Source organism: Mercenaria mercenaria, chromosome 7, assembly GCF_021730395.1.
Source record: "Mercenaria mercenaria strain notata chromosome 7, MADL_Memer_1, whole genome shotgun sequence".
NCBI classification, from domain to species: Eukaryota; Metazoa; Mollusca; class Bivalvia; order Venerida; family Veneridae; genus Mercenaria; species Mercenaria mercenaria.
This window is the reverse complement of record NC_069367.1, coordinates 52,788,068-52,810,433: the sequence shown is the minus strand read 5'-3', so window position 1 is coordinate 52,810,433 and position 22,366 is coordinate 52,788,068. Positions and strand designations below refer to the sequence as shown.

Here is a 22,366-nt window from a genome sequence, read left to right as displayed (position 1 = left end):
GATATAAATATGTGTTCGGACGGTTTACATAACAAGAGTCCACTCACATTCTATAATCTACTTATTGCGTTTGAAAGACGCAACGCAATTAAGTACATTTCGGAATTTCTTCGGACAACAAAACGGATTCCAGTTGTTAGGGTCTTGCCTCCACGCTCTTTCTTTGGCCTCTTTCTGTAATCGTTCTCTTTCTCTTCTTTCTGCCTCACAACGTTGTCTTTCGTCTTCTCGCTTTCTAGCGGCTTCTTCTTCACGATGTTTCCTTTCTTCTTCTAAACGTTTTCTCCTCTCTTCCTCTTCCCGCTTTAAATCATATATGTAATATTTAAGCTATACAGAAAACAACTAGCGTATTTTATGTTGATCTTTTCACCATACTCACACTGAATATAAATGCAATTTTAAGTTGTATTTATAATGGGAAAGATACAATGTTATTTCTTTCACACAATCATTCAGGTTGAAATTTAATGCCACTTTATTTACTTATCAAATTAAAAGGTAATGGTTGATTTCCTGGAAGAATAAGCCACATAAAACATAGAGCCGCACATCATAAATTATGCCAGCTACAAGTGGAAACAGTAATGGAAAGATACAGCAGATTAGTTGCTTCAAATATCCATCAATTACTACATTTTATCTGTATAAAATTTGCATTCTTGATGAAGGGCTAATGTAGCAAGAGACTAGTTCCAGTTGGTCATGTGCTCCAATGTTCCTCATTTGTTCCTCATGATGTTGTATGAAAGATATAAAAATGGGGATGGGGTTAAGAAAGGGGACTGTGGGGGGAAGGGGAAAGAAGGACGAATATTCAATAGGGAAAGAGACAAAACTAACAGACAATGAGGACAAAACGACTAAAGAAAGGCGCACAGTGGGGCACAACCCAGGAACGGCAAGTGGCAAGGCGCAATCTACTATATGTTTGGCACATTATCTCACCCATAGTAAAAAAGATAGGGGACCGTAAAAGGTTGGGGTAAAGGAACTAGCAGCACCAACATACCATATATATAACACATCATACGAAACGGACAGAAAGCAAGCTGAAAATGAGGGCCCCCTTTGGAACGGTCAGTAACCTATATAAAAGAACCTGGGATTTTTTACACGGTTTGGGTGTGCCAACTTCGAACTGTTTTTATTAGATTTAACGTCGCACCGGCACATGATAGGTCAAATGGCGACTTTCCAGCTTTAATGGTGGAGGAAGACCCAGGTGCCCCTCCGTGCGTTATTTCATCACGAGCGGGCACCTGGGTAGAACCACCGACCTTCCATAAGCCAGCTGGATGGCTTCCTCACATGAAGAATTCAACGCCCCGAGTGCGGCTCGAACCCACATCGATGAGGGGCAAGTGATTTAGTGAATTGAAGCCAGCGACCTTAACCACTCGGCCACGGAAGCCCCTAACTTCGAACTTACTTTATCTTCAACAAATTAAATAAAACAGTGTAAATAAAATAATTATCTTCTGATAAAAGCTATATAAGTGACAAAATACAAGATTGTATAAAGTAAAACGTATGAAAATCCGCGGTATCAGTACCCAAATGTTCTCAGCAATTTGTCTGTATTTATAACGCTGGGCATAAACCAAGAAATATACGCACATGTCTGATCATTAACGTATACTATTTCACGACACGAAATATATGGTAAATGAATGTACAGTTAAATGCAAATTTATGTTCTACACCATCACCAAAAGAATTCTTTTGATATCATATTTAACCGCTAAAATTCATGGAGATCATCTTATTTTTGAAACCATACCTTTAAACGTTCTTCTTCCTCTTTCTTCCGACGTAGTTCTTCCTCCATTCGTAGTCTTTCTTCTTCTTTTTTTCGTTTACGTTCCTCCTCTGCCTTACGTTCTGCTTCTTCTTTTTCTCTATTTGAATATCAATACATATAATTTCTTTATGTGCACAAATAAAGTTGAATTGTCGCATTGTTGCGGCTTCCTTAGCTATATAAGTTTCTCAGATTATGGTTGTTACTTGTGGTACGTTAAACAATATTACTAACCGCGCGATTAAATACAGGACACTGCTATATGTACCTTCTTTTGCGTTCTTCATCTTTTTTCCGTTTCTTCTCCTCTCTTTCTTTCATTTCCCTTTCATCTCTTTCTCGTCTCTTTCTTTTCTCTTCTTCTTTCCTTTTCTGTTCTTCCAACAGTTTTCGTTTGTCCTCCTCAAAGCTCTGTGCTTTTGCATCTTTCCAGCTTTTCAGACATCCTTTGAGTTCCTCTATGTCATCGTACGACAGGTCTGCACCGTCTTTCAGTTTTGCGCAGACGATTTCAGTTTCTTGTAACAATTCATTAAGACGGTCATTCATTATTTCCTGTGATATTTTCTGGAGTTTATGTGCCAACTGAAGCTTTGCATAAGCTGATTCCCTTGCCGTAATTGGCCCTCCTTTTCCAGGCACAAACGTTGCTGCAAAATACATTTACTACAACAAATTTTCAGAAGAATGCATTATTTCTTTTAAGGTACTTCTGCACGTTTGATAAACCGGAAGTGATGGCATAACGTCATTTATCCGGAAAACGTATAATAAAGCCTGGATTTGGCCTACGGAAATGAAAATGATTTTATGAATTAATAGCAACCCGTGAGTAAATTTGTTACAATGTTACTATCTTTCTAAAGTTAAAATATGATATTAAAAACCTAACTTGTTTAATAATTTAAAAATAATGTTTTAAAATTAGCGTGAAAAGTGCGGTTTACTTTAATCATGGTCTAATATCTCAAAAATAAGCACATGGACCTATACATTTAATTTCACCACATTGTAGGCCATATGTGTATTTACAACTGTGAGACGTTTCATTAAAATCTACTTGTAGAAATAATTCTATTCGCAAAAATGTTATGAAAGTTATGATTTTCCCGTAGATTTCCAGTATGAAAAATTGCATGAGGTCCAAATTTTTTTAATCAGTCTAGCAAAAAATCCAAGCACCTGACCCTATCTTTTTAATTTGCTGTATTTTCTAAGATTATTCTGAAGTTTTGAAAATTCAAAGTTTAATCAAATTCTACATTGTAGAAAAAAAATCGATCCGAACGTGCATAACTACCTTAAAGTCTTAAGTTAATAATGGTAAACTGCTACAATGTGGTACAAGACTAATGCAAAAACAAAACATCTTGGTCAATTGTTTGAAAGGCACATGGATTCTCTCAAATGAAAACACAGAAATATATCACTGCGCCGAAATGAATCATTTTGAACATTGCTTGTACTAGTACTTTCAAGGGAGATGCATCATGATTTATAGGGAATCGTTCTTACCGATTTTCGTCGCAATCGGGATCGATCCCTCTGCGGTAACATGCGATATAAACTGAATGAGATATACTATCGAATTATAAAATGTGGTCTTCCGGCACGTGCACAGAGCATCTGACTTCGGATTTGTTGGAAGAATACGTTTTTCCTTGTGCGTAAAAAGCGTTCACATAACTTGTCCGAACGTCTTACACATCAGTACGTATATGTGCAGTATTGTTTTTATTCCAAAATCTACCTTTAAATTGATACAAACACTTACTTCTGGGCAAGCTGATAGACTGTAACGATTCCCGATTGAAGCATTGCCTTTTTTCATATAATACACTAATTTACTCAATAAATTAACCTTTGTCCTGCTGGCAGCAAGTGATTCTGCCTTTGCAACCAGTGCAGACCAAGATCAGCATGCACCTCCATGCAGGCTGATAATAGTCTGCACTGTTCTACATTCAGACAGTATATTTTTGGTAAGCACCCCTTTTAACAGTTAATGGTACTGTCCAAACTGAAGGATGGACAAGTTCATTGTAGAACTTTAGCAGGGTAAGGGTTAAGGGGGCCTCCGTGGCCGAGCGGTTAAGGTCGCTTACTTCAAATCACTTGCCCCACACCAATATGGGTTCGCGCCTCAGTCTTGGCGTTGAATTTTTCATATTAGGATGCCATCAAGCTGGCTTACGGAAGGCCGGTGCCCACCCGTGATGAAATAATACATGGAAATGCACCTGGGGTTATCATCCACCATCAAAGCTGGAAAGCCGCCATATGACCTATAATTGTGTAGGTGCGACGTTTCCCCCAATAATAGAAAAAATAAATTAAATCTTTAAATAAGATTAGAATTAAATAGGTGGTATCAAATTACCAAATATCTTCTGGATTTCGTCTTGAATTTTCTTAATTATGGCCATCTGGGCATTTCTCAACTCCTCAATTTTCTTCTCTACCTGTTCAATGTATGACTTTACTTTTTTAACTGCATTGTTGGCATCATCTAAAACCTGTACAATTATAAAAAGTATTTTGGCTTTTTCTGTCAATATAAACAATATAAACTTAAAACGAAATACAAACAGAGCAGGACATGCAAAAGCGTAACGCGTCTGACTTTAACAAATTTGATTTCTATTCATTCATATATTTATATGATTTTTTTACTTGTACACCATGATGATTGCAACTGATCAACTAATACAGTACCGATTATCTCATCAGCAAATGTAGAAAATGAACTAAACTAATCTGTTACATGGATACCAGTGAGGTTCCATTTAATTCTAACGGTTAGTTTACATTCTTTTCTTGTACAAAAAAAAAAATATTGGAAAACACGTTTACACATTGTATGAGATATTTTTGTAAAATCTATTTAAACCATTGTTCGCTTGAGATTGTAATTTACTTTGCTTTGGTCTGTGCAGTTATCAGTCAGATAAGTAATGGTTTTGAAATATAGATATATTTTACAATTTGCTATGATATGTGGCACTCCATTCTGACTTAATCTTAAAAGCTAAATTATCTATAACACAGAATGATTAAAACTCATATAAATAACGACAGAATTTGTTTAATCTACCCTAGAATGACAAGAAATGAATAAATATTAAAAGCCTACAAATTTGAAGTGTTTCAACATCTCGTATTGTTTCAAAATAGTTCAGTGAAGTTTATTTACTCTGTCAAATGTAGATAACCCGTTTTTTATCTTAACAGTTTGCTCTCTTAAGTAGTTTGCTTATCTTGCTAAATACTCGTTTATTTCAAAATTATATTATGATCAATACGACATCTGCTTTATCTATAGTTTATATAATCATACGATGTCAACCTATTTTATCTATAGCTGTATATAGTCATACGATGTCAAGGAGCATATCTTACATGCTTTCTGTTTAGAGTGAAACAGTATACATGATAATTGCACAATATGATTAAAGAAAGATGACAACTGAAGATTGCCACGCGTTTCGTATTAAAATACTTCTTCAGGCAAACATACAATTTATACAAACATATGTATGGCGTCATGACGTCAGCTGACATCATAACGTCAAAGTATGACGTTACGTTAGCGCACTATTTGATTTATATATATTAGTCCAGAAAAAACAGCAACACAGCCTACAGTTATCAGAACAATATTAAAGTAAATAAGTACCATATATTAATGTATTATTACTATCACAAAATTACTATTATTAAAAACGTAATAATAATAACAATAATAATAATATAATTTAACTGTGTAATTGAAAATTGGATAATTTCACGAGACATTTTGATTTTTTTCACTGTTAAAGAAAAATGAAAAGGGTACAGTTGGTATAACCATTAAAGGACGATTTTCAAGTTGTCAAGTTCTAAGTTTTAATTTCATTCAACCAGAAGGTCATAGACCCATTTCGAACATATACATCATATATGCATGACAACAGTGAACATTTAATCATAACACAATAAACAAATGATCATATTAGTATAAAAAACAGTTCCAACATCTCCTACAATTCATGTATGTTTCTGTCTGACATATTAACGAGATTCAAAACAATAAAGTTGGTATTTGTTTTAAAACTTTCCAAGGACGAAATCTATCTAAAGGTATCTATATATCTATACTAGATTGTTTTATGTATTAGCAGATAAAATGAGCCGCACCATGAGAAAACCAACATAGTGCATTTGCGACCAGTATGGATCCAGACTAGCCTGCGCATACGCGCAGCCTGGTCAGGATCCATACTGTTCGCTAACGGTTTCTCTAATTGCATTAGGCTTTGAAAGCAAACAGTATGGATCATGACAGACTGCGCGGATGCGCAGGCTGGTCTGGATCCATGCTGGTCGCAAACGCACTGTGTCAGTTTTCTCATTGTGCGGCTCATTAATGATCTTGACTAAAACGAAAACGAAACATCAAGATCAATTTCCACTTAATGCACTGCACCATTGATATACTATGAATGGATACAATATGAATAAAGCTATTATTTGTATACAACGAATTGCCGGTCTTGTAAGAAAGTCTAACAAGATTCGGCATGTGAAACCCTCGCCAGAATTGGTACTAACATTTTTCTAAAAGGTTTTTCTTACTACATAATAACTGTACAAAATGATTGATGTTATTATCTATATGGTTATTATTGTTTGTTATACAAAGTGAGGGCCTCCGTGGCCGATTGGTTAAGGTCGCTGACTTCAAATCACTTGCCCCTCATCGATGTAGGTTCGAGCCTCACTCGGGGTGTTGAATTATTCATGTGAGGAAGCCATCCAGCTGGTTTATGGAAGGTCGGTGGTTCTACCCAGGTGCCCGCTCGTGATGAGATAAGGCACGGAGGGGCCTGGGGTATTCCTCCACCATCAAATCTGGAAAATCGCCATATGACCTATAATTGTGTCGGTGCGATGTTAAACCCAACAAAATAAATAAATAAATTGTTATACAAAATTGTAAATGCTTTTTCAATAAATTAATAGACCGTTTCCAAAAGAATGGTGTTACCAATCGTTTTCCTAAGTCAATATACATGTTACATTGTATTACGAAATGATACGCATCCTCTAACAAGTTACACACATTACATCTTCTTTCATTTAAAGTCGTACTTACAGGCCGGTTCCATCTACCAGTTTCGATACAAAGACTATGAGATGACAAACATAAACGTGATAAACTCATGGAATTTTTCTTAATATTTAATATATCTTATCTATACCGCTGAAATCTTAAGTTTCATATTTGTCTATAGAACTGGGTTCTGTTGGAATCGTTTAAAGGTGGTCACTCACAGCTGAGCAACATTTTATGACATTTTCCAGTTTTCATTTATTCTGTACGAGATTTATTTAAAGAACAAAACAACCCATTACAAAGAATTAGATCCCTAATGGAAATGTACGTTTTATTACTTTTTATGAAATTTCGTAATTACCTCCCTTTAATACAAAAGTTTTAAACAGTGGACTTAGTCTATTTCTTTTGATTTCAGTACAATTTCTACTCTTTTACATGTATGTTTTATAAATATTGGGATATTTCAACTACCTGAAACAAAAGGCAAGTTTCATTTAGTTAATGATTTTTCGGCATGAAATCCCCATACTGTGCCATAAATGAAGATAGGTAACGTCAGCTTGTCAAAAAGTTCTTATTTATGTTTAACAGATATGTTATATATGGTAAACTGTTACAAATATTTGCGTTTTAAGCGCTTGAATTATAAAGAAATGTGTTTGTTTTATATGTGAGATTAACGTAGACACACAAGTATACATTTTGGAGTTCGCTCACTGAAAGCTGGGTTGTAACAATAAAACAACCCGCTATTATATTCTTTCTATCAGCCAAAGAAAATATTTATCAGTTTAACGCAACACTTACTCACGACTATGAAAGAGCCTATATAGAACTTTTAAAACGGAGTACTATATTGTTGAGGACACATTATAGAACTTCAAGAAATAAGCCATTGTTTGCTCAATTCAGAACAGGATTTTTTTCACTTATATTTGAAATAGGAAGATATCTGAGTGAACGGCACAGAGACTGAGTAGGTCGTGCTGTAGAAGTTTAGATAAAGGCGAAATTCAGTTCTTGTTCATGTTCTTTATATAATAATACGAGATCTCTCATATGTGTTGAAATTTTGAATTGTGGTCAATATACAATGTATATGTAAATCAAACACAGATGTACCAGTTTACTTCTTTCAAGGTCACCGCAGAAAATGTGCTGGACATTTTATTGTTAAGACTAATTATATCAAAAGTATTATGTTATTCAACCAGTTATATACAAATGTCATTTTTTTATAAGTCAATTATTACATGATTCATGATATAGTCTTATTTATTCTCGCTTTAGAAAAAAAAATGCCACTTTCTGTTGCCTATTGTAATATTGGAATCCAGTAATGTAAAACATTAGTTAAATACAGACACACCCGATATAAAATTAATGACAGGTATTATTTCCAAAAAAGTATAAGCTTTAATCTGATATAATACATATTATTTGGTAACACTTGAACTGACATAAGTAGTCTCATTAGTAGGATTTTACTTGAAAAGTACAGAATACAACACTACAATTATGTAATGTGTTTGAGATGCACTTTTGTACCTTTTTAGTGTAACCATTGTGCCGAAATTAAGTAATTTGAGTTTATCATATTTAAGTTTTTCATATCAAGTCCTTCCCAAATGTGACCAAGTTCATAACATGGCATACAACCAAACAAACTTTGGGTATCAAATGACTCCGAGTGAAACAAGTGCAATCAGTCTAAGGTTCGAACCTAGGACCCTCTCTTTCACGACTTGTCTTCTTTCCTAAATATTCTTCATTATCAAGACAAAGTTCATACCGCCACAATCATAACAAAGCAAGCAGAGAGGAAATTAAAATGTGACTACATTAGGCTACTGATTTAGGCCAGAAACTGAAATTACACTTCCTATCCGGAAACTATACTTTCATCAAAACAGGTGGTAAATTTTTGGTATTTCCTTACCTGTAGTTTGCGGAGCTGCTGATAATCTAGATGATCCTGGTCAAGAAACCATTAATTTCAACTCAAACTCAATAATTATTTGTTGCTGTTGTTTTCTATCCATCTATTTCTACATTTTTTCTCGGATTTTGATAACATTCTATGATTTTTGATGAATTATTCTCGTAATTTTGACATCCCCTTCTACGTCCAACATTTTAATGTTATTTTCAAAAATTTGTATACCAACACGATTTTCCTTGTGAGCCGGGCGCTTAAATTGATGGTGAAGGGAGAAAATTCAGTCAGTGATGCATAACAACGCCAACAAGAATTGCGCCGTAATTCAATATTTTAGGTAGCAGGGTACACTTCGAATTTTGGCCCCCGTCAATATTTGTTATAATTAGAACTTAGTGATTTTGGATATCTGTAAATTAAGGTGAGAGATAATGATTGTTAATTCTTTAGAAAATTTAAACGGCCGATACATGTAAAATCCGGATGTAAGTTGTAAAACTAACTGCTGCTAGCTTTGTATGAATCGGTGAGTCACCTTGGCGCGGGAAATTCAAATCACGGAAGGGTTCCGTGCTTGTTGATTTAAACTCAAGAATTTTTTCGCTGTTTTGTGAAAAAAAACGAGCTGGATGGGCCCCCATTCCGTTTATATCCTGAAGTTCAGTAGGGACTATTAAATTGAGAAATGCAATACAATTGGGCATTGTTCCTGCAGCGGGATCATTGCAGGCTGTTCAAAAAGTGCAAAATTGATGATTTTGGCATGCTATTTTTAATGGATTGTGTAAAACTTTCGTTTTGGTAACTTTCTGTATTCTGGTATGAGAGTCCTGATCTTGCCGTTAATTAAAAGCACAAAACGTGCACGCAATTTATCAAATGACCACCCTGATTCTGCTCTTCGGGGAAGTGCAATATTGCGACTCGCTACATGTAAGCCTGGCCATGCCCAAAATTTTCGAATCTACGTGTACCCTGCTACCTTAAGGGAAATCTGCCAAAATTAAATTTCCAAATAACTCTTAAAATTGTGCGGTTTCACATAGTATAGAATATATTCTTTGATATTCTAAACTTTCTGGGGACTTAAAACGCTATCAGACGGCACAGCAGCTCAAAACTGTTACGGTGAGGACACAAAAAAGCATAAAAGTCGCTATACACGCATACGATTTTTTTAGATTCTGTCACCATTAACAGGGTTCTGGTGCAGTAAAAACATCATTTTTTATTCTTATTATCCCACATAGCGCAAATCTGGCCCACCAGCTATGCATTTCGTCAATCAGGTGGATGTTCGGACGGTGGGGACCCCATAAAATAGGAAAATAGGGGTTGGGGACATTTTATTTTCGCAAAATGATGCAAAATAGCCTTTATATCATTTCTAATGACAAAATACGTTATATCATGCCAGAAAATGATAAAAACTAAATAAATGTATTGTACGTATTTTGTCTCGTAGCGACAATTTGTAAGTTTTGGCTAAATGTTTGCGTTAAGGGTGGGCAAGTTTAGACGCTCACATACAGACTTCTTTTCATGCTATTATAAACATTTTTATTTGTTTAATTTGCGAAAGATATATAAAAGTTCAGAACTAATAAAACCCTCTTTTGTTCATTAACTGAAAAATCTTAAGGTAGCAGGGTACACTTCGAATTTTGGCCCCCGTCAATATTTCTTATAATTAGAACTTGGTGATTTTGGATGTCTCTAAACTAAGGTGAGAGATAATGATTGTTAATTCTTTAGAAAATTTAAACGGCCGATACATGTAAAATTCGGATGTAAGTTGTAAAACTAACTGCTGCTAGCTTTGTATGAATCGGTGAGTCACCTTGGCGCGGGAAATTCAAATCACGGAAGGGTTCCGTGCTTGTTGAATGAAACTCAGGAACTGTTTCGCTATTTTGTGAAAAAAGAGCTGCATGGGTCCCCATTCGGTTTATATCCAGAAGTTCAGTAGGGACTATTAAATTGAGAAATGCAATACAATTGGGCATTGTTCCTGCAGCGGGATCATTGCAGGCTGTTCAAAAAGTGCAAAATTGATGATTTTGGCATGCTATTTTTAATGGATTGTGTAAAACTTTCGTTTTGATAATTTTCTGTATTCTTGTATGAGAGTCCTGATCTTGCCATTAATTAAAAGCACAAAACATGCACGCAATTTATCAAATGGCCACCCTGATTCTGCTCTTTGGGGAAGTGTAATATTGCGACTCGCTACATGTAAGCCTGGCCATGCCCAAAATTTTCGAATCTAAGTGTACCCTGCTACCTTTAATGACGATATCAGGGGTTGGCCTTTCAATCGAGCGGTCATAATTTGGTGTCCGGTACTGCCACTCTATCCGTGACTAATTTTTATTCAATGGGACAGTTGTAAGTTACTGTGGAAATAGAGTTCAGTGCTTGTAAAAATATAAAATGTTGACGAAAACGGGCGTAAAACCCAAAAGCAAACAAAATTTATTTCCGGCTTATTCTGACTTTAAAATGGTCGTAATATGCAGAGTCAAAACGAAATGAAGTTAACATCAGACGTTAAAAGTGTACGGACATGAAATAAATAAGTTATTATTCACTTATGCATTTGAAAGCATTTAACTGTGTTGGGTTTACGCCGTTTCTCAATAACCTTCAATTATGTCACGGAGGTCTGCTTACAAAACCTTTCTTTATAGTTTCTTACCAGTAGCCACTCTCCGTAAAAAAAATGGACAACTTTCCCACTTGTAGAACGCTGCAGCTAGTCGTGCTCGAACTTATATTCTCCGGATACCGGGGACAGTTGTTTTTAACTATTCATGAAATGGTTGAAAAACGGATTGAAACCAATTAATAATGCAACAAGCAGTTCAATTAAGGCTGCAAATAAATCCTACAAACAGACAATGTAAACTTGGTTGAAAAACGTGGGGAAAAGACATAATGTTTTCAATTTGCTTAAACTTCCCACTTTTCATATCATCATAGCGTAAAAATGAACACAGTAGTCAAGGAACTTTATAATTTTAGTTCAAGAACATTTGAGGAACATTTTCAGAAAATTAAAAACAAATTTATGGTGTAGAGAACGAGCAGAAAAATGTTTGATAAAAAGTATCATTCTTTAATAACACTTTTTTGTGTGTTTAACATGCATTCATATATAAAGAGTGAAAGAAATCGGAAAATGGCTTACAAAATCAGAACACGCTTAAAATGAAATTCATGTTGTCGTAAACTCGTTTGCGATTAACTTATTTTCACCTTAAACATACAACCAGTTCTTTGTGAAATGTTGATGCACAAAATCTGCGCGTGGAAATGGGTGCAGAGGAAATTTAAGATAATACAGTGATAACAAAGTCGGAAACCCCCACATATTTTCGCTCATTTTACAGTTAAATGAATTGATATGATGATTTTAGTTAGTTATTTGTTATTATATATGGGACAGTTTTTACACACTACTTAGTCATTCCACTCGAAAACAGTAATTTCGCAGGAAGATTTGGCATGATTTTTGCATAAAGTAAGTTTTCCGTCAGCGAATAGTTGGAGAACATATTTGAAAATTACATCACCGTATAGGTTTCAACAGGCTTGTTATATTAAAAGGGAATAAAAATAATTTTTAAATTAAATGGACGCCCCGAAACTAAATTAATCGCCGCAAAAACGGCAACGTCACAACTATTAAGGGCAAGGCTAAAACGTGATTTTTCGACGCCATTTGCGTACAACGTGTGCATGTTACCTTTTTATTAATTGTAAATCGGGTGAAAATCAGCTTTTGTTATTATTCAATCATGTTATGAAAAATGCAATTTGTTTTTTAAATCCCCGCCCATTACGCCTCCTTTAATTTACTTAATGTAAACTTTTAAATTAGATGATATATTTTACTTCCTCCAATTCTGAAGAGGATAACATGTATACAGTCATAGTAAATGTAAAACAAAAGCAACAATTTTTTGAAGAGCATAACATACGATGGTTGATCCAAAAGTAATTTCACTGTGTCCGCGGTGCGCTTATTCATCTAAGTATAATAATAAAGATATATCAAAATATACAAAAATTCTATTCTGATAATATGGCAAAATATCTATTTCCGGCGTTTTTTCGTTTAAAATGCACATGAATTAAAAAAACACACTGACGCTACGTCGCCGCACGATAAAATATTATTAGTTTCATTAATAAAACTGTCAAAGTCAGTCACTGATCTTTATCAAAATAACGGGCTAAATCAAATGCTCTTTTTTACAACATGACGTCGGTATCATTGCTACGGTGGTATGTTTAGGACATGCAATTATTGTTTTAGGATTAAATTATCTTGAGCGATCAACATCTTATCTCGTGCGCACGACATCTTATCTTGAGCGATCAATATCTTATCTCGAGCGATCAACATATTATCTTGAGCGATCAACATCTTATCTCGTGCGCACGACATCTTATCTCGAGCGATCAACATCTTATCTCGTGCGCACGACATCTTATCTTGAGCGATAAACACCTTATCTCGAGCGATCAACATATTATCTTGAGCGATCAACATATTATCTTGAGCGATTAACATCTTATCTCGAGCGATCAACATATTATCTTGAGCGATCAACATCTTATTTCGTGCGCACGACATCTTATCTTGAGCGATGAACATCTTATCTCGAGCGATCAACATATTATCTTGAGCGATCAACATATTATCTTGAGCGATCAACATTTTATTTTGAGCGATCAACATCTTATCTTGAGCGATCAACATTTTATCTCGTGCGCACGGCATCTTATCTTGAGCGCTCAACATATTATCTTGAGCGATCAACATCTTATTTCGCGCGCACGACATCTTATCTAGGGCGATCAACATCTTATCTCGAGCGATCAACATATTATCTCGAGCGATCAACATATTACCTCGAGCGATCAACATCTTATCTCAAGCGATCAACATATTATCTTGAGCGATCAACATCTTACCTTGAGCGATCAACATCTTATCTCGTGCGCACGACATCTTATCTTGAGCGATCAACATATTATTTTGAGCGATCAACATCTTATTTCGTGCGCACGACATCTTATCTTGAGCGATCAACATCTTTTCTCGAGCGATCAACATATTATCTTGAGCGATCAACATCTTATCTCGAGCGATCAACATCTTATCTCGAGCGATCAACATATTATCTTGAGCGATCAACATATTATCTTGAGCGATCAACATCTTATCTCGTGCGCACGACATCTTATCTTGAGCGATCAACATCTTATCTTGAGCGATCAACATCTTATTTCGAGCGATCAACATATTATCTTGAGCGACCAACATATTATCTCGAACGATCAACATCTTTTCTCGGTCATCTTATCAATATCTATTAAGGACCTTTGTGTGAATTCAGATCATTAGTAAAAACATACGGCTGCCACCGTTTTTGTTTTTATTTAGATTATACTTATAACCCTTTCACATGTTTGCAGGGTTAGATATTTAAATACGGAAACTGATGAAAAAGGCAGCAAAAAATCAGTGATGATGCAAAGAAATAAATTTAAGTCCTTGACAAAAAAAATAGTATGTAGGCTTCGCTATGGAAGCCCTGGAGGGACAATTGATTTCCGTACTTCCCACTTCTGACTTCTAAGTTTTGCACTTCTCACTTCCAACTTCTTGACTTCCTACTTCCTACTTCTAACTTCCACACTTCTGACTTCTAGCTTCCGTACTTCTGACTTCCAACTTTCCGACTTTTGACTTCTGATTTCCAACTTCCACACTTCTTACTTCCTTCTTCTAACTTTCGCACTTTTGACTTCTAACTTCCGCACTTCTGACTTCCAGCTTCTTGACTTCATACTTCCGACTTCCAACTTCCACACTTCTTACTTCCGACTTCCAAAAAAGGAAAGTTGGCAGTCAGAAGTGCGGAAGTTGGAAGACGGAAGTCAGGAAGTTAGAAGTCAGAAGTGTGGAAGTTAGAAGTCAGAAGTGCGATAGTTAGAAGAGGGAAGTAAGAAGTCAAGAAGTCGGAAGTAAGAAGTGTGGAAGTTGGAAATCAGAAGTCGAAAGGCAGGAAGTTAGAAGTCAGAAGTGCGGAAGTTAGAAGTGCGGAAGTTAAAAGAGGGAAGTAAGAAGTCAAAAAGTCGGAAGTAAGAAGTGTGGAAGTTGGAAATCAGAAGTCGAAAGTCTGGAAGTTAGAAGTGCGGAAGTTAGAAGTCAGAAGTGCGGAAGTTAGAAGAAGGAAGTAAGAAGTCAAAAGTCAGAAGTAAGAAGTGTGGAAGTTGGAAATCAGAAGTCGAAAGTCAGGAAGTTGGAAGTCAGAAGTGTGGAAGTTAGAAGTCAGAAGTGCGGAAGTTAGAAGTAGGAAGTCAAGAAGTTGGAAGTGAGAAGTGCAAAAGTCAGAAGTCAGAAATGGGAAGTACGGAAATCAATTGTCCCTCCAGGGCTTCCATACTTCGCCCATATATTAAACGATTTTCCTTGTTTACCTTAATTCATACATGCAACTTTTCTGCGCGAATTTATCAGTCGAACTGAAATTTGTTGCTGTTCTAACATGCAGTATGCATCACTGGTTATGTTCATTTGATTTTGAAGATAGGATGACCAATTATATGCATTGCTTTCCCAATTGATGTGATAAACTTGTACATGTACTTGTAGGAAGTTTAAATAACAGCGGAATAGGCGGGATCCTAATTAACAACTTGTCCGTACGTTTTACTGATGACCTAAATGCATACACAAAGGGCCTTAATATATATAAATAAGATGTCGTGCGCTCGAGATAAGATGTTGATCGCTCAAGATAATATGTTGATCGCTCAAGATAATATGTTGATCGCTCGAGATAAGATGTTGATCACTCAAGATAATATGTTGATCGCTCGAGATAAGATGTTGATCGCTCAAGATAATATGTTGATCGCTCGAGATAGGATGTTGATCGCTCAAGATAAGATGTCGTGCGCATGAAATAAGTTGTTGATCGCTCGAGATAAGATGTTGATCGCTCAAGATAACATGTTGATCGCTCAAGATAATATGTTGATCGCTCGATATAAGATGTTGATCGCTCAAGATAATATGTTGATCGCTCAAGATAAGATGTTGATCGCTAAAGATAATATGTTAATCGCTCAAGATAATATGTTGATCGCTCGAAATAAGATGTTGATCGCTCAAGATAATATGTTGATCGCTCGAGATAATATGCTGATCGCTCAAGATAAGATGTTGATCGCTCGAGATAATATGTTGATCGCTCAAGATAAGATATTGATCGCTCGAGATAATATGTTGATCGCTCAAGATAATATGTTGATCGCTCACGATAAGATGTCGTGCGCACGAAATAAGATGTTGATCGCTCGAGATAAGATGTTGATCGCTCAAGATAATATGTTGATCGCTCGAGATAAGATGTTGATCGCTCAAGATAATATGTTGATCGCTCAAAATAAGATGTTGATCGCTCAAGATAAGATGTTGATCGCTCAAGATAATATGTTGATCGCTCAAGATGATATGTTGATCGCTCGAGATAAGATGTCGTGCGCACGAGATAAGATGTTGATCGCTCAAGATAATATGTTGATCGCTCAAGATAAGATGTTGATCGCTCGAGATAAGATGTTGATCGCTCAAGATAATATGTTGATCGCTCGATTATAAGATGTTGATCGCTCAAGATAAGATGTTGTGGGCACGAGATAATATGTTGATCGCTCGAGATAAGATGTCGTGCGCACGAGATAAGATGTTGATCGCTCAAGATAAGTTGTCGTGCGCACGAGATAATTTAATCTTAAAAAAAAATGATGGTATGAGCGTTGCTGGGACGGCGATGAGTCACTAGAGGATCGCCAGAGAACCGGAAGACCTATGAGTTTGGTGCCGTGTGATTCTGCGCTTTCCCTCATCTGACCGAGGTCCATTTCCAGGACCTTGATCACTTGAAAACAGCATGTAAAAATGTATTTTCATCTCTTTCAAAGGACTGGTATCTTGGTAAATAGGTAAATAGGTAAACAGACATGAGCGGTGTATGGAAAATCAAGGACGAATACTTTGAAAAAGAAAGAATATTGATAGCAATTAGTAAGAATCGTCGTCTCGGACGTCAGTAACGTCAGTGACGTGCGGCGATCGATGCAAACATGCCGTCCGTATATGTCAACTTCGTTAAAACTATGCAACATATCCAATCGATCTTTTTCAGACAATATTGCAAATAGATAAAGGTACTTCGGTATGCATTTTTGTTTATTTCTTTTCATTAAACAGGACATTACTTTTGACTTTGTTGTGAAAATTGCAAGGGATGTAAAGTAATAGATATCAATGCTGGTATACTATCTGAGGAGACAGTTATCATTCGTTGCGAACACTGTTGAAGAAATTATCTCAAAACTTCGGTTATTGCTATAGATAAATCTTCCATAAAACCGACAACTGTCAAATGATATTTGGTTATTTTGACGGATTTAATTTTGTAGGCTTCATTTTTTGCGTTTCTATCTTCGAAAATTTGGCGTTATACCTCGATACTTTGACCATCGGATATTGCCGTTGTGTGATGAGATATTTTCCGAAAACGGAATTTTTTGTCAACAATGTAAATAAAAATCCAATACACTTCTCTATACTACAACAGAAAAAAGGGATTTTATTTTTAGTAAATACTGTGGATATGCGCTATGAGTCCACCTTAAGTAAAAAAGATAAAATTTGTGATAAATTGACATCTTTATCATTTGATGAATGCGTGCCGTGAACACATTTCTCCCGATACCGTCACCTATTTGCATTGTGGGAAACATTCTGAATCTTACGATTTATTTAGTTACATACAAAGAAAATATGTTTAAAATTTCAGCTTTCTAAATGTTCGAATGAACGAGAAATCGGTCATAAATGAGCGTCGATGGTATATACTATGCCCCAACGATAACTTAATGTTTACAAACATTACTATAAATAGACTAAAATGGAACATAGGGAATTCCTCGTTTTGCTAACATGTTAAAATCTAAAAATTTCAAATTTTAGTACTAATTAAAAAATAGTTCAGATGTAAAGCATACTGTCCATTAGAAATCCATTTTTTTTCATGTTTGCATTAAAGAAATTAGATTCATTCATTTTCTTTTTGGCAACAGCTATGTTGCAGTTTACTTACTGGATAGTTAAAATGAAACAAATAATAATATTTACTTGTCAAGTAATGTGCAAGTATGATAAAGTTATTATGAATTGTTATTTTATCAGTTATCATAAAATGGACTCGTTCTCGCGTTTCGGCGGGAATAACGTTATTATTGGGGATTAGTACTGCGTATTGAGTTTTCAAAACAATATTTGAACTGTGTATTGCAGTTTCATGTACTGAGTATTGATACTGAATATCGCGCATATTTTCAGTATTGATGGTCAGTCATTAAATAAACAAGGCATATAATGGCATTTGCCCAAGTGCTCGTAATTTTGCAGATGGCATTAGACTTCATAGCGGGTTGGGTTCTTTAGTACCATACATGAAAACAGCTACATTTTGAACACTGAAATTACAACTTTCAATAACAGCGGCTTGCCGATAGTCACTCCGATAAACTGTCTAAAGACAGGTCATTGCCAAGTACATTTGTAGTTCTGACCTAAAAGGTAAATGTTATACATATATTATCCAAAGAAAATAGTTTGAATGTATTCCTCCGCTTATGCCGATCTACAAAACATGTTACATCTGAAAGTTCCGATTCTTTTAGACACATGTACTCCTAAGATATTCTAGTGCATTGTCACCGTGTTTGATTACTTGGTCAGACTCTCTCCACTCCATTATAACAGCAATATACTGACGTTTGACGTCGTTCGAAATCTGTTTGCTGTCTAATCCAAGATCTTGGCCTAATTTCTGAATGTCTTTTGTTATACCTTGTGCTAACTCAATTAGCACAGCATCCGACAGGTTTTCTGTGAATGAAATGATACATTAAGAAAATCACCATGGAAATGGTTGGTATAGTTTGAATAGAAATATCAAACAAAGAATATCATCACCTTAAATAACAACCAGTAATGAAATACCGCCTCGGTAGCCTAGTAGTAGAGCGTCCGCTTCGAGTGCGGGAGGTGGTGGGTTCGATCCCCGACCGCGTCATACCAAAGACCCTCGGTAGCCTAGTGGTAGAGCGTCCGCTTCGAGTGCGGGAGGTCGTGGGTTCGATCCCCGGCAGCGTCATACCAAAGACGTACAAAATGTACTAGTAGCTTCCTCGCTTGGCGCTCAACATTAAGAGGGTAGTACTAGTACTGGTCAGCCCGGTGTCGGTATACTGTGACTGGGTGGGGTATCATGTCACGTGTCTACGGCATGATATTCCAGTGAGGCAGCACTATAAAGTTGGACATTGTGCTAGACACCGTCGTTTATATGACTGAAAAATTGTTGAAAAAGACGTTAAACCCGAACAAACACACACACACAGTAATGAAATATTCTGTAAACAAATATATATTTCATTGTAATCCAAAATTGCGTCAAGGATAACTGAATCAAGATAAAAATGTATTATATTCAACAAGGGTCTCTGTGGTCTAGTGGTTAAAGAAACTTACTACAAATCATTTGTCCAACATTTCCCTCGTAAGTATGCAGATTTGTTTATGTCAGGAAGCTACTCCGCCTTATTCAAAGAGTATGTGACCCTACTAAGATGCTAAGTTGTACACGAATTAATGCATGGAGTGGCGCTATGTATCACCATTCTCCATTAACAGCATTAGACCTGTCATACGAATATTTGACTTCCACTGGATGTGAATGCGTAAAACTTAACATTTCGAGAACTTAGAATTTCAAGAATCTGCATAACTGTCCCTAATATATTGATTTATTGTCCCTTTTAATTAAAAAGAGACAGCTTCTACGCCAATATTTTAATTACAACCAAGCGCAAATATCTGAAAACAGATTATTTCTGTACCTTTTTGAAAGCGTACAAAGCCAATACATGACTCTGCAATGTCTTTATGCCCGTTATATCTAAGGGTAGCCGTTATGGGTTCCAACTAAAAAAGAAAATCTTCGATGATTCCATTGTTTATCTATATTGTCATATAATAAATTTGATTTAAGCAAATTGCAGAAATACGATTTGGACAGTATAATATTCCATGACTGCCAGCAGCAAACCGAGTCTATATTATCCGTAAAGTGAAAAAACACAAACATATACTGTCTGTCAGCATATGTGGTTTTACTGTGATACCTGTCAGTCGACATACGTCGTTGATTTCAATGATAAATGCACCCCTAACATCTAAGACATTTTTTTAAGACATTTTTTTTTTCACTTTAAATGTCAGACTTAAAGTTGTTGTCTTATATTCTGTTAAAACGGTCGTCGCTCGTATTTAATTGACAACAAACTAAAGACATTATTTTTAGCAGACAGAATACCTAAATGTAACTTAATAAGCTGCAATATCTACATATAGGAGCCACAGAGCTGGCACTGTCATAGTTGTTTACTACATTGTCTTCATGAACGGCTTGGCCCTTCATCCAGTCCAGTAACATCGCTCTACAGATCCCTTTTTTATTTTTTTGACTGACTTTCTTTTAGCTATTCTGTATCCTGAACTGAATTCGGAATTACCAAGTAATGATCTCAGAACTGCTTGCCAAATATCTGTGTCATCCTTGCACAATATTTCAGACAAATAAAATGCCAGTGAGGTTACTGCAACATCAAAATGTTTACTTTTTCTAGTATTTCTGATATACATTTATAATAAAGTTACATTGAACTAATAATCATACATCACATATTTTTCTCATTCGTAAAATTACTCATCATGCTCATCCAAGAATTATTTTTGAAAACTATGTTGTCATAGGAGCATAGGTAACTGTAATTTTCTTTGCTGTCATTCATTCCGTTAAGCTTTTTTGTGGGTATTTTTATTTTACGTGGCTAAAGGAACAATAGCGAAAACAAAAGGGTAGCCACATTAATACACATATATAGGAACGTCCGTCTGTCCGTCCGCAAATCTGGATCCTTTGAGAACTCAAAAAGTATTCAAGCTAGGTTCATAAAACAGTGTATGTGTATGGCGCGCAATATGTTAATTATGCACGTATATGACTTATGATTGTAAGTCAAGGGTCAAAGTCACTATTGAAGTTCAAGTAAACTTGTTTCTGCTCCATAACTTTATATGCATTGATGGATGATCTTAGTGCTACACACAAATGTTTTCCATAAATAGACAATGACTCAACACATGATCTATGATTTTCGGTTAAACGTCAAGGCAACTGTTCAAGGTAAAGTGCAAATTTGTTTTTACTCATTACTTTAAATTGCATTCCAGGATTCTTTAAGTACTATACAGAAATGAGTCCAATGGTTAGACTAGTATATGTCACGCAAATGACCCATGATTGTCGGTCGAAAGTCAAGGCCTCTATTGAAGGTCGTCAAGTAACTAATATGTTTCTGCTCAATTACTTTTGTGTTGAAGGATTTCTTTAGTACTACACAGAACTGTTCCCCATGATTAGACTATGTATCGCGCACATGAACCATGCTTGGCGGTCACTATTAAAGGAGGTCAAGTGAAATTAATTTTTCACCGGTAGAGGACTTCTGTATTGCCTCTGCAATACTCGGTTAATTATAACCCTAGACGTTTATACCTGAATGGATATATATCTTTGAGTCAAGACGACGACCTTTACCTGGAGCAATTACTGTTATCCGCAGAAGACACCAGACCTTGTAAGCAACTTTTACCACAAGATGACCCTAAATATGGGAAACACACGTATCTGCATATTCCGGCGATGTACTATGTAATTGTGCAGTCTCTCTACATTGTGCAACCAAATCTACATAGCTGTTTTGGGGAGAAATGGAACAATGTCTGTCTCGATTTGACATTTTAGTACTATTTAGGTCTTTGTTATTATTGTCATAATGGCCTCTTGGCTAAGGTCAAAACCATTGAAAGTCGTAATCCGAAATTGGGCAAAAGTTAAGCTATATCATGATGTTATCCTTCGTTCTTTGAAAGAGCGTTTTGCCGAAATAACCCGTGTTTATAGGTCTAGTAAGGTGCCTTATGAGACGGTTCGCAAGTGGTAAAAGAAATTTTATTGTGGTGTAGAGTCTGTGGAAAATGCCCCAAAATCAGGTCGGCCAAAGACAGCAATGTGTGACCAAAATGTTTTGAAAATCACAGAAATTCTTCAAAATGATGCTCGATATACTGTACGCGATATTGCACGCATTGTTGGCATTTCATTATCAACAGTTAATTTTTTTTTTTTAAGAAAATCTCTATCTGATTACAGAAGCATTATGTACAGTTCCAAACATTTCAAGCAGTTGGTGCTACCTATTTATTTCATATAATATTTTGGGGGTACTTGAACGTTTTACATGTTATGTTTGAAATAAATTGTCAGATATATCAAAATGCAAAATCCATTCATTATCCTTAAAC

At 35.8% G+C, this 22,366-nt stretch overlaps 2 protein-coding genes across 2 annotated transcripts in view; both read right to left on the bottom strand.

Moving 5' to 3' along the window:
* Nucleotides 1–22,366, bottom strand: part of LOC123555392 (uncharacterized) — a 120,546-nt gene that overhangs the window by 82,915 nt on the left and 15,265 nt on the right. The window lies entirely within an intron of this gene.
* Nucleotides 1–22,366, bottom strand: part of LOC123555395 (calponin homology domain-containing protein DDB_G0272472-like) — a 32,118-nt gene that overhangs the window by 389 nt on the left and 9,363 nt on the right. Inside the window, exons 4-7 of the mRNA XM_053547182.1 lie at nucleotides 4,185–4,320; nucleotides 2,073–2,454; nucleotides 1,784–1,901; nucleotides 125–303 (exon numbers count right to left, since the gene is read on the bottom strand). Of these exons, the coding sequence (XP_053403157.1) occupies nucleotides 125–303; nucleotides 1,784–1,901; nucleotides 2,073–2,454; nucleotides 4,185–4,320 (815 nt within the window). The remainder of the gene's footprint in view (nucleotides 1–124; nucleotides 304–1,783; nucleotides 1,902–2,072; nucleotides 2,455–4,184; nucleotides 4,321–22,366) is intronic.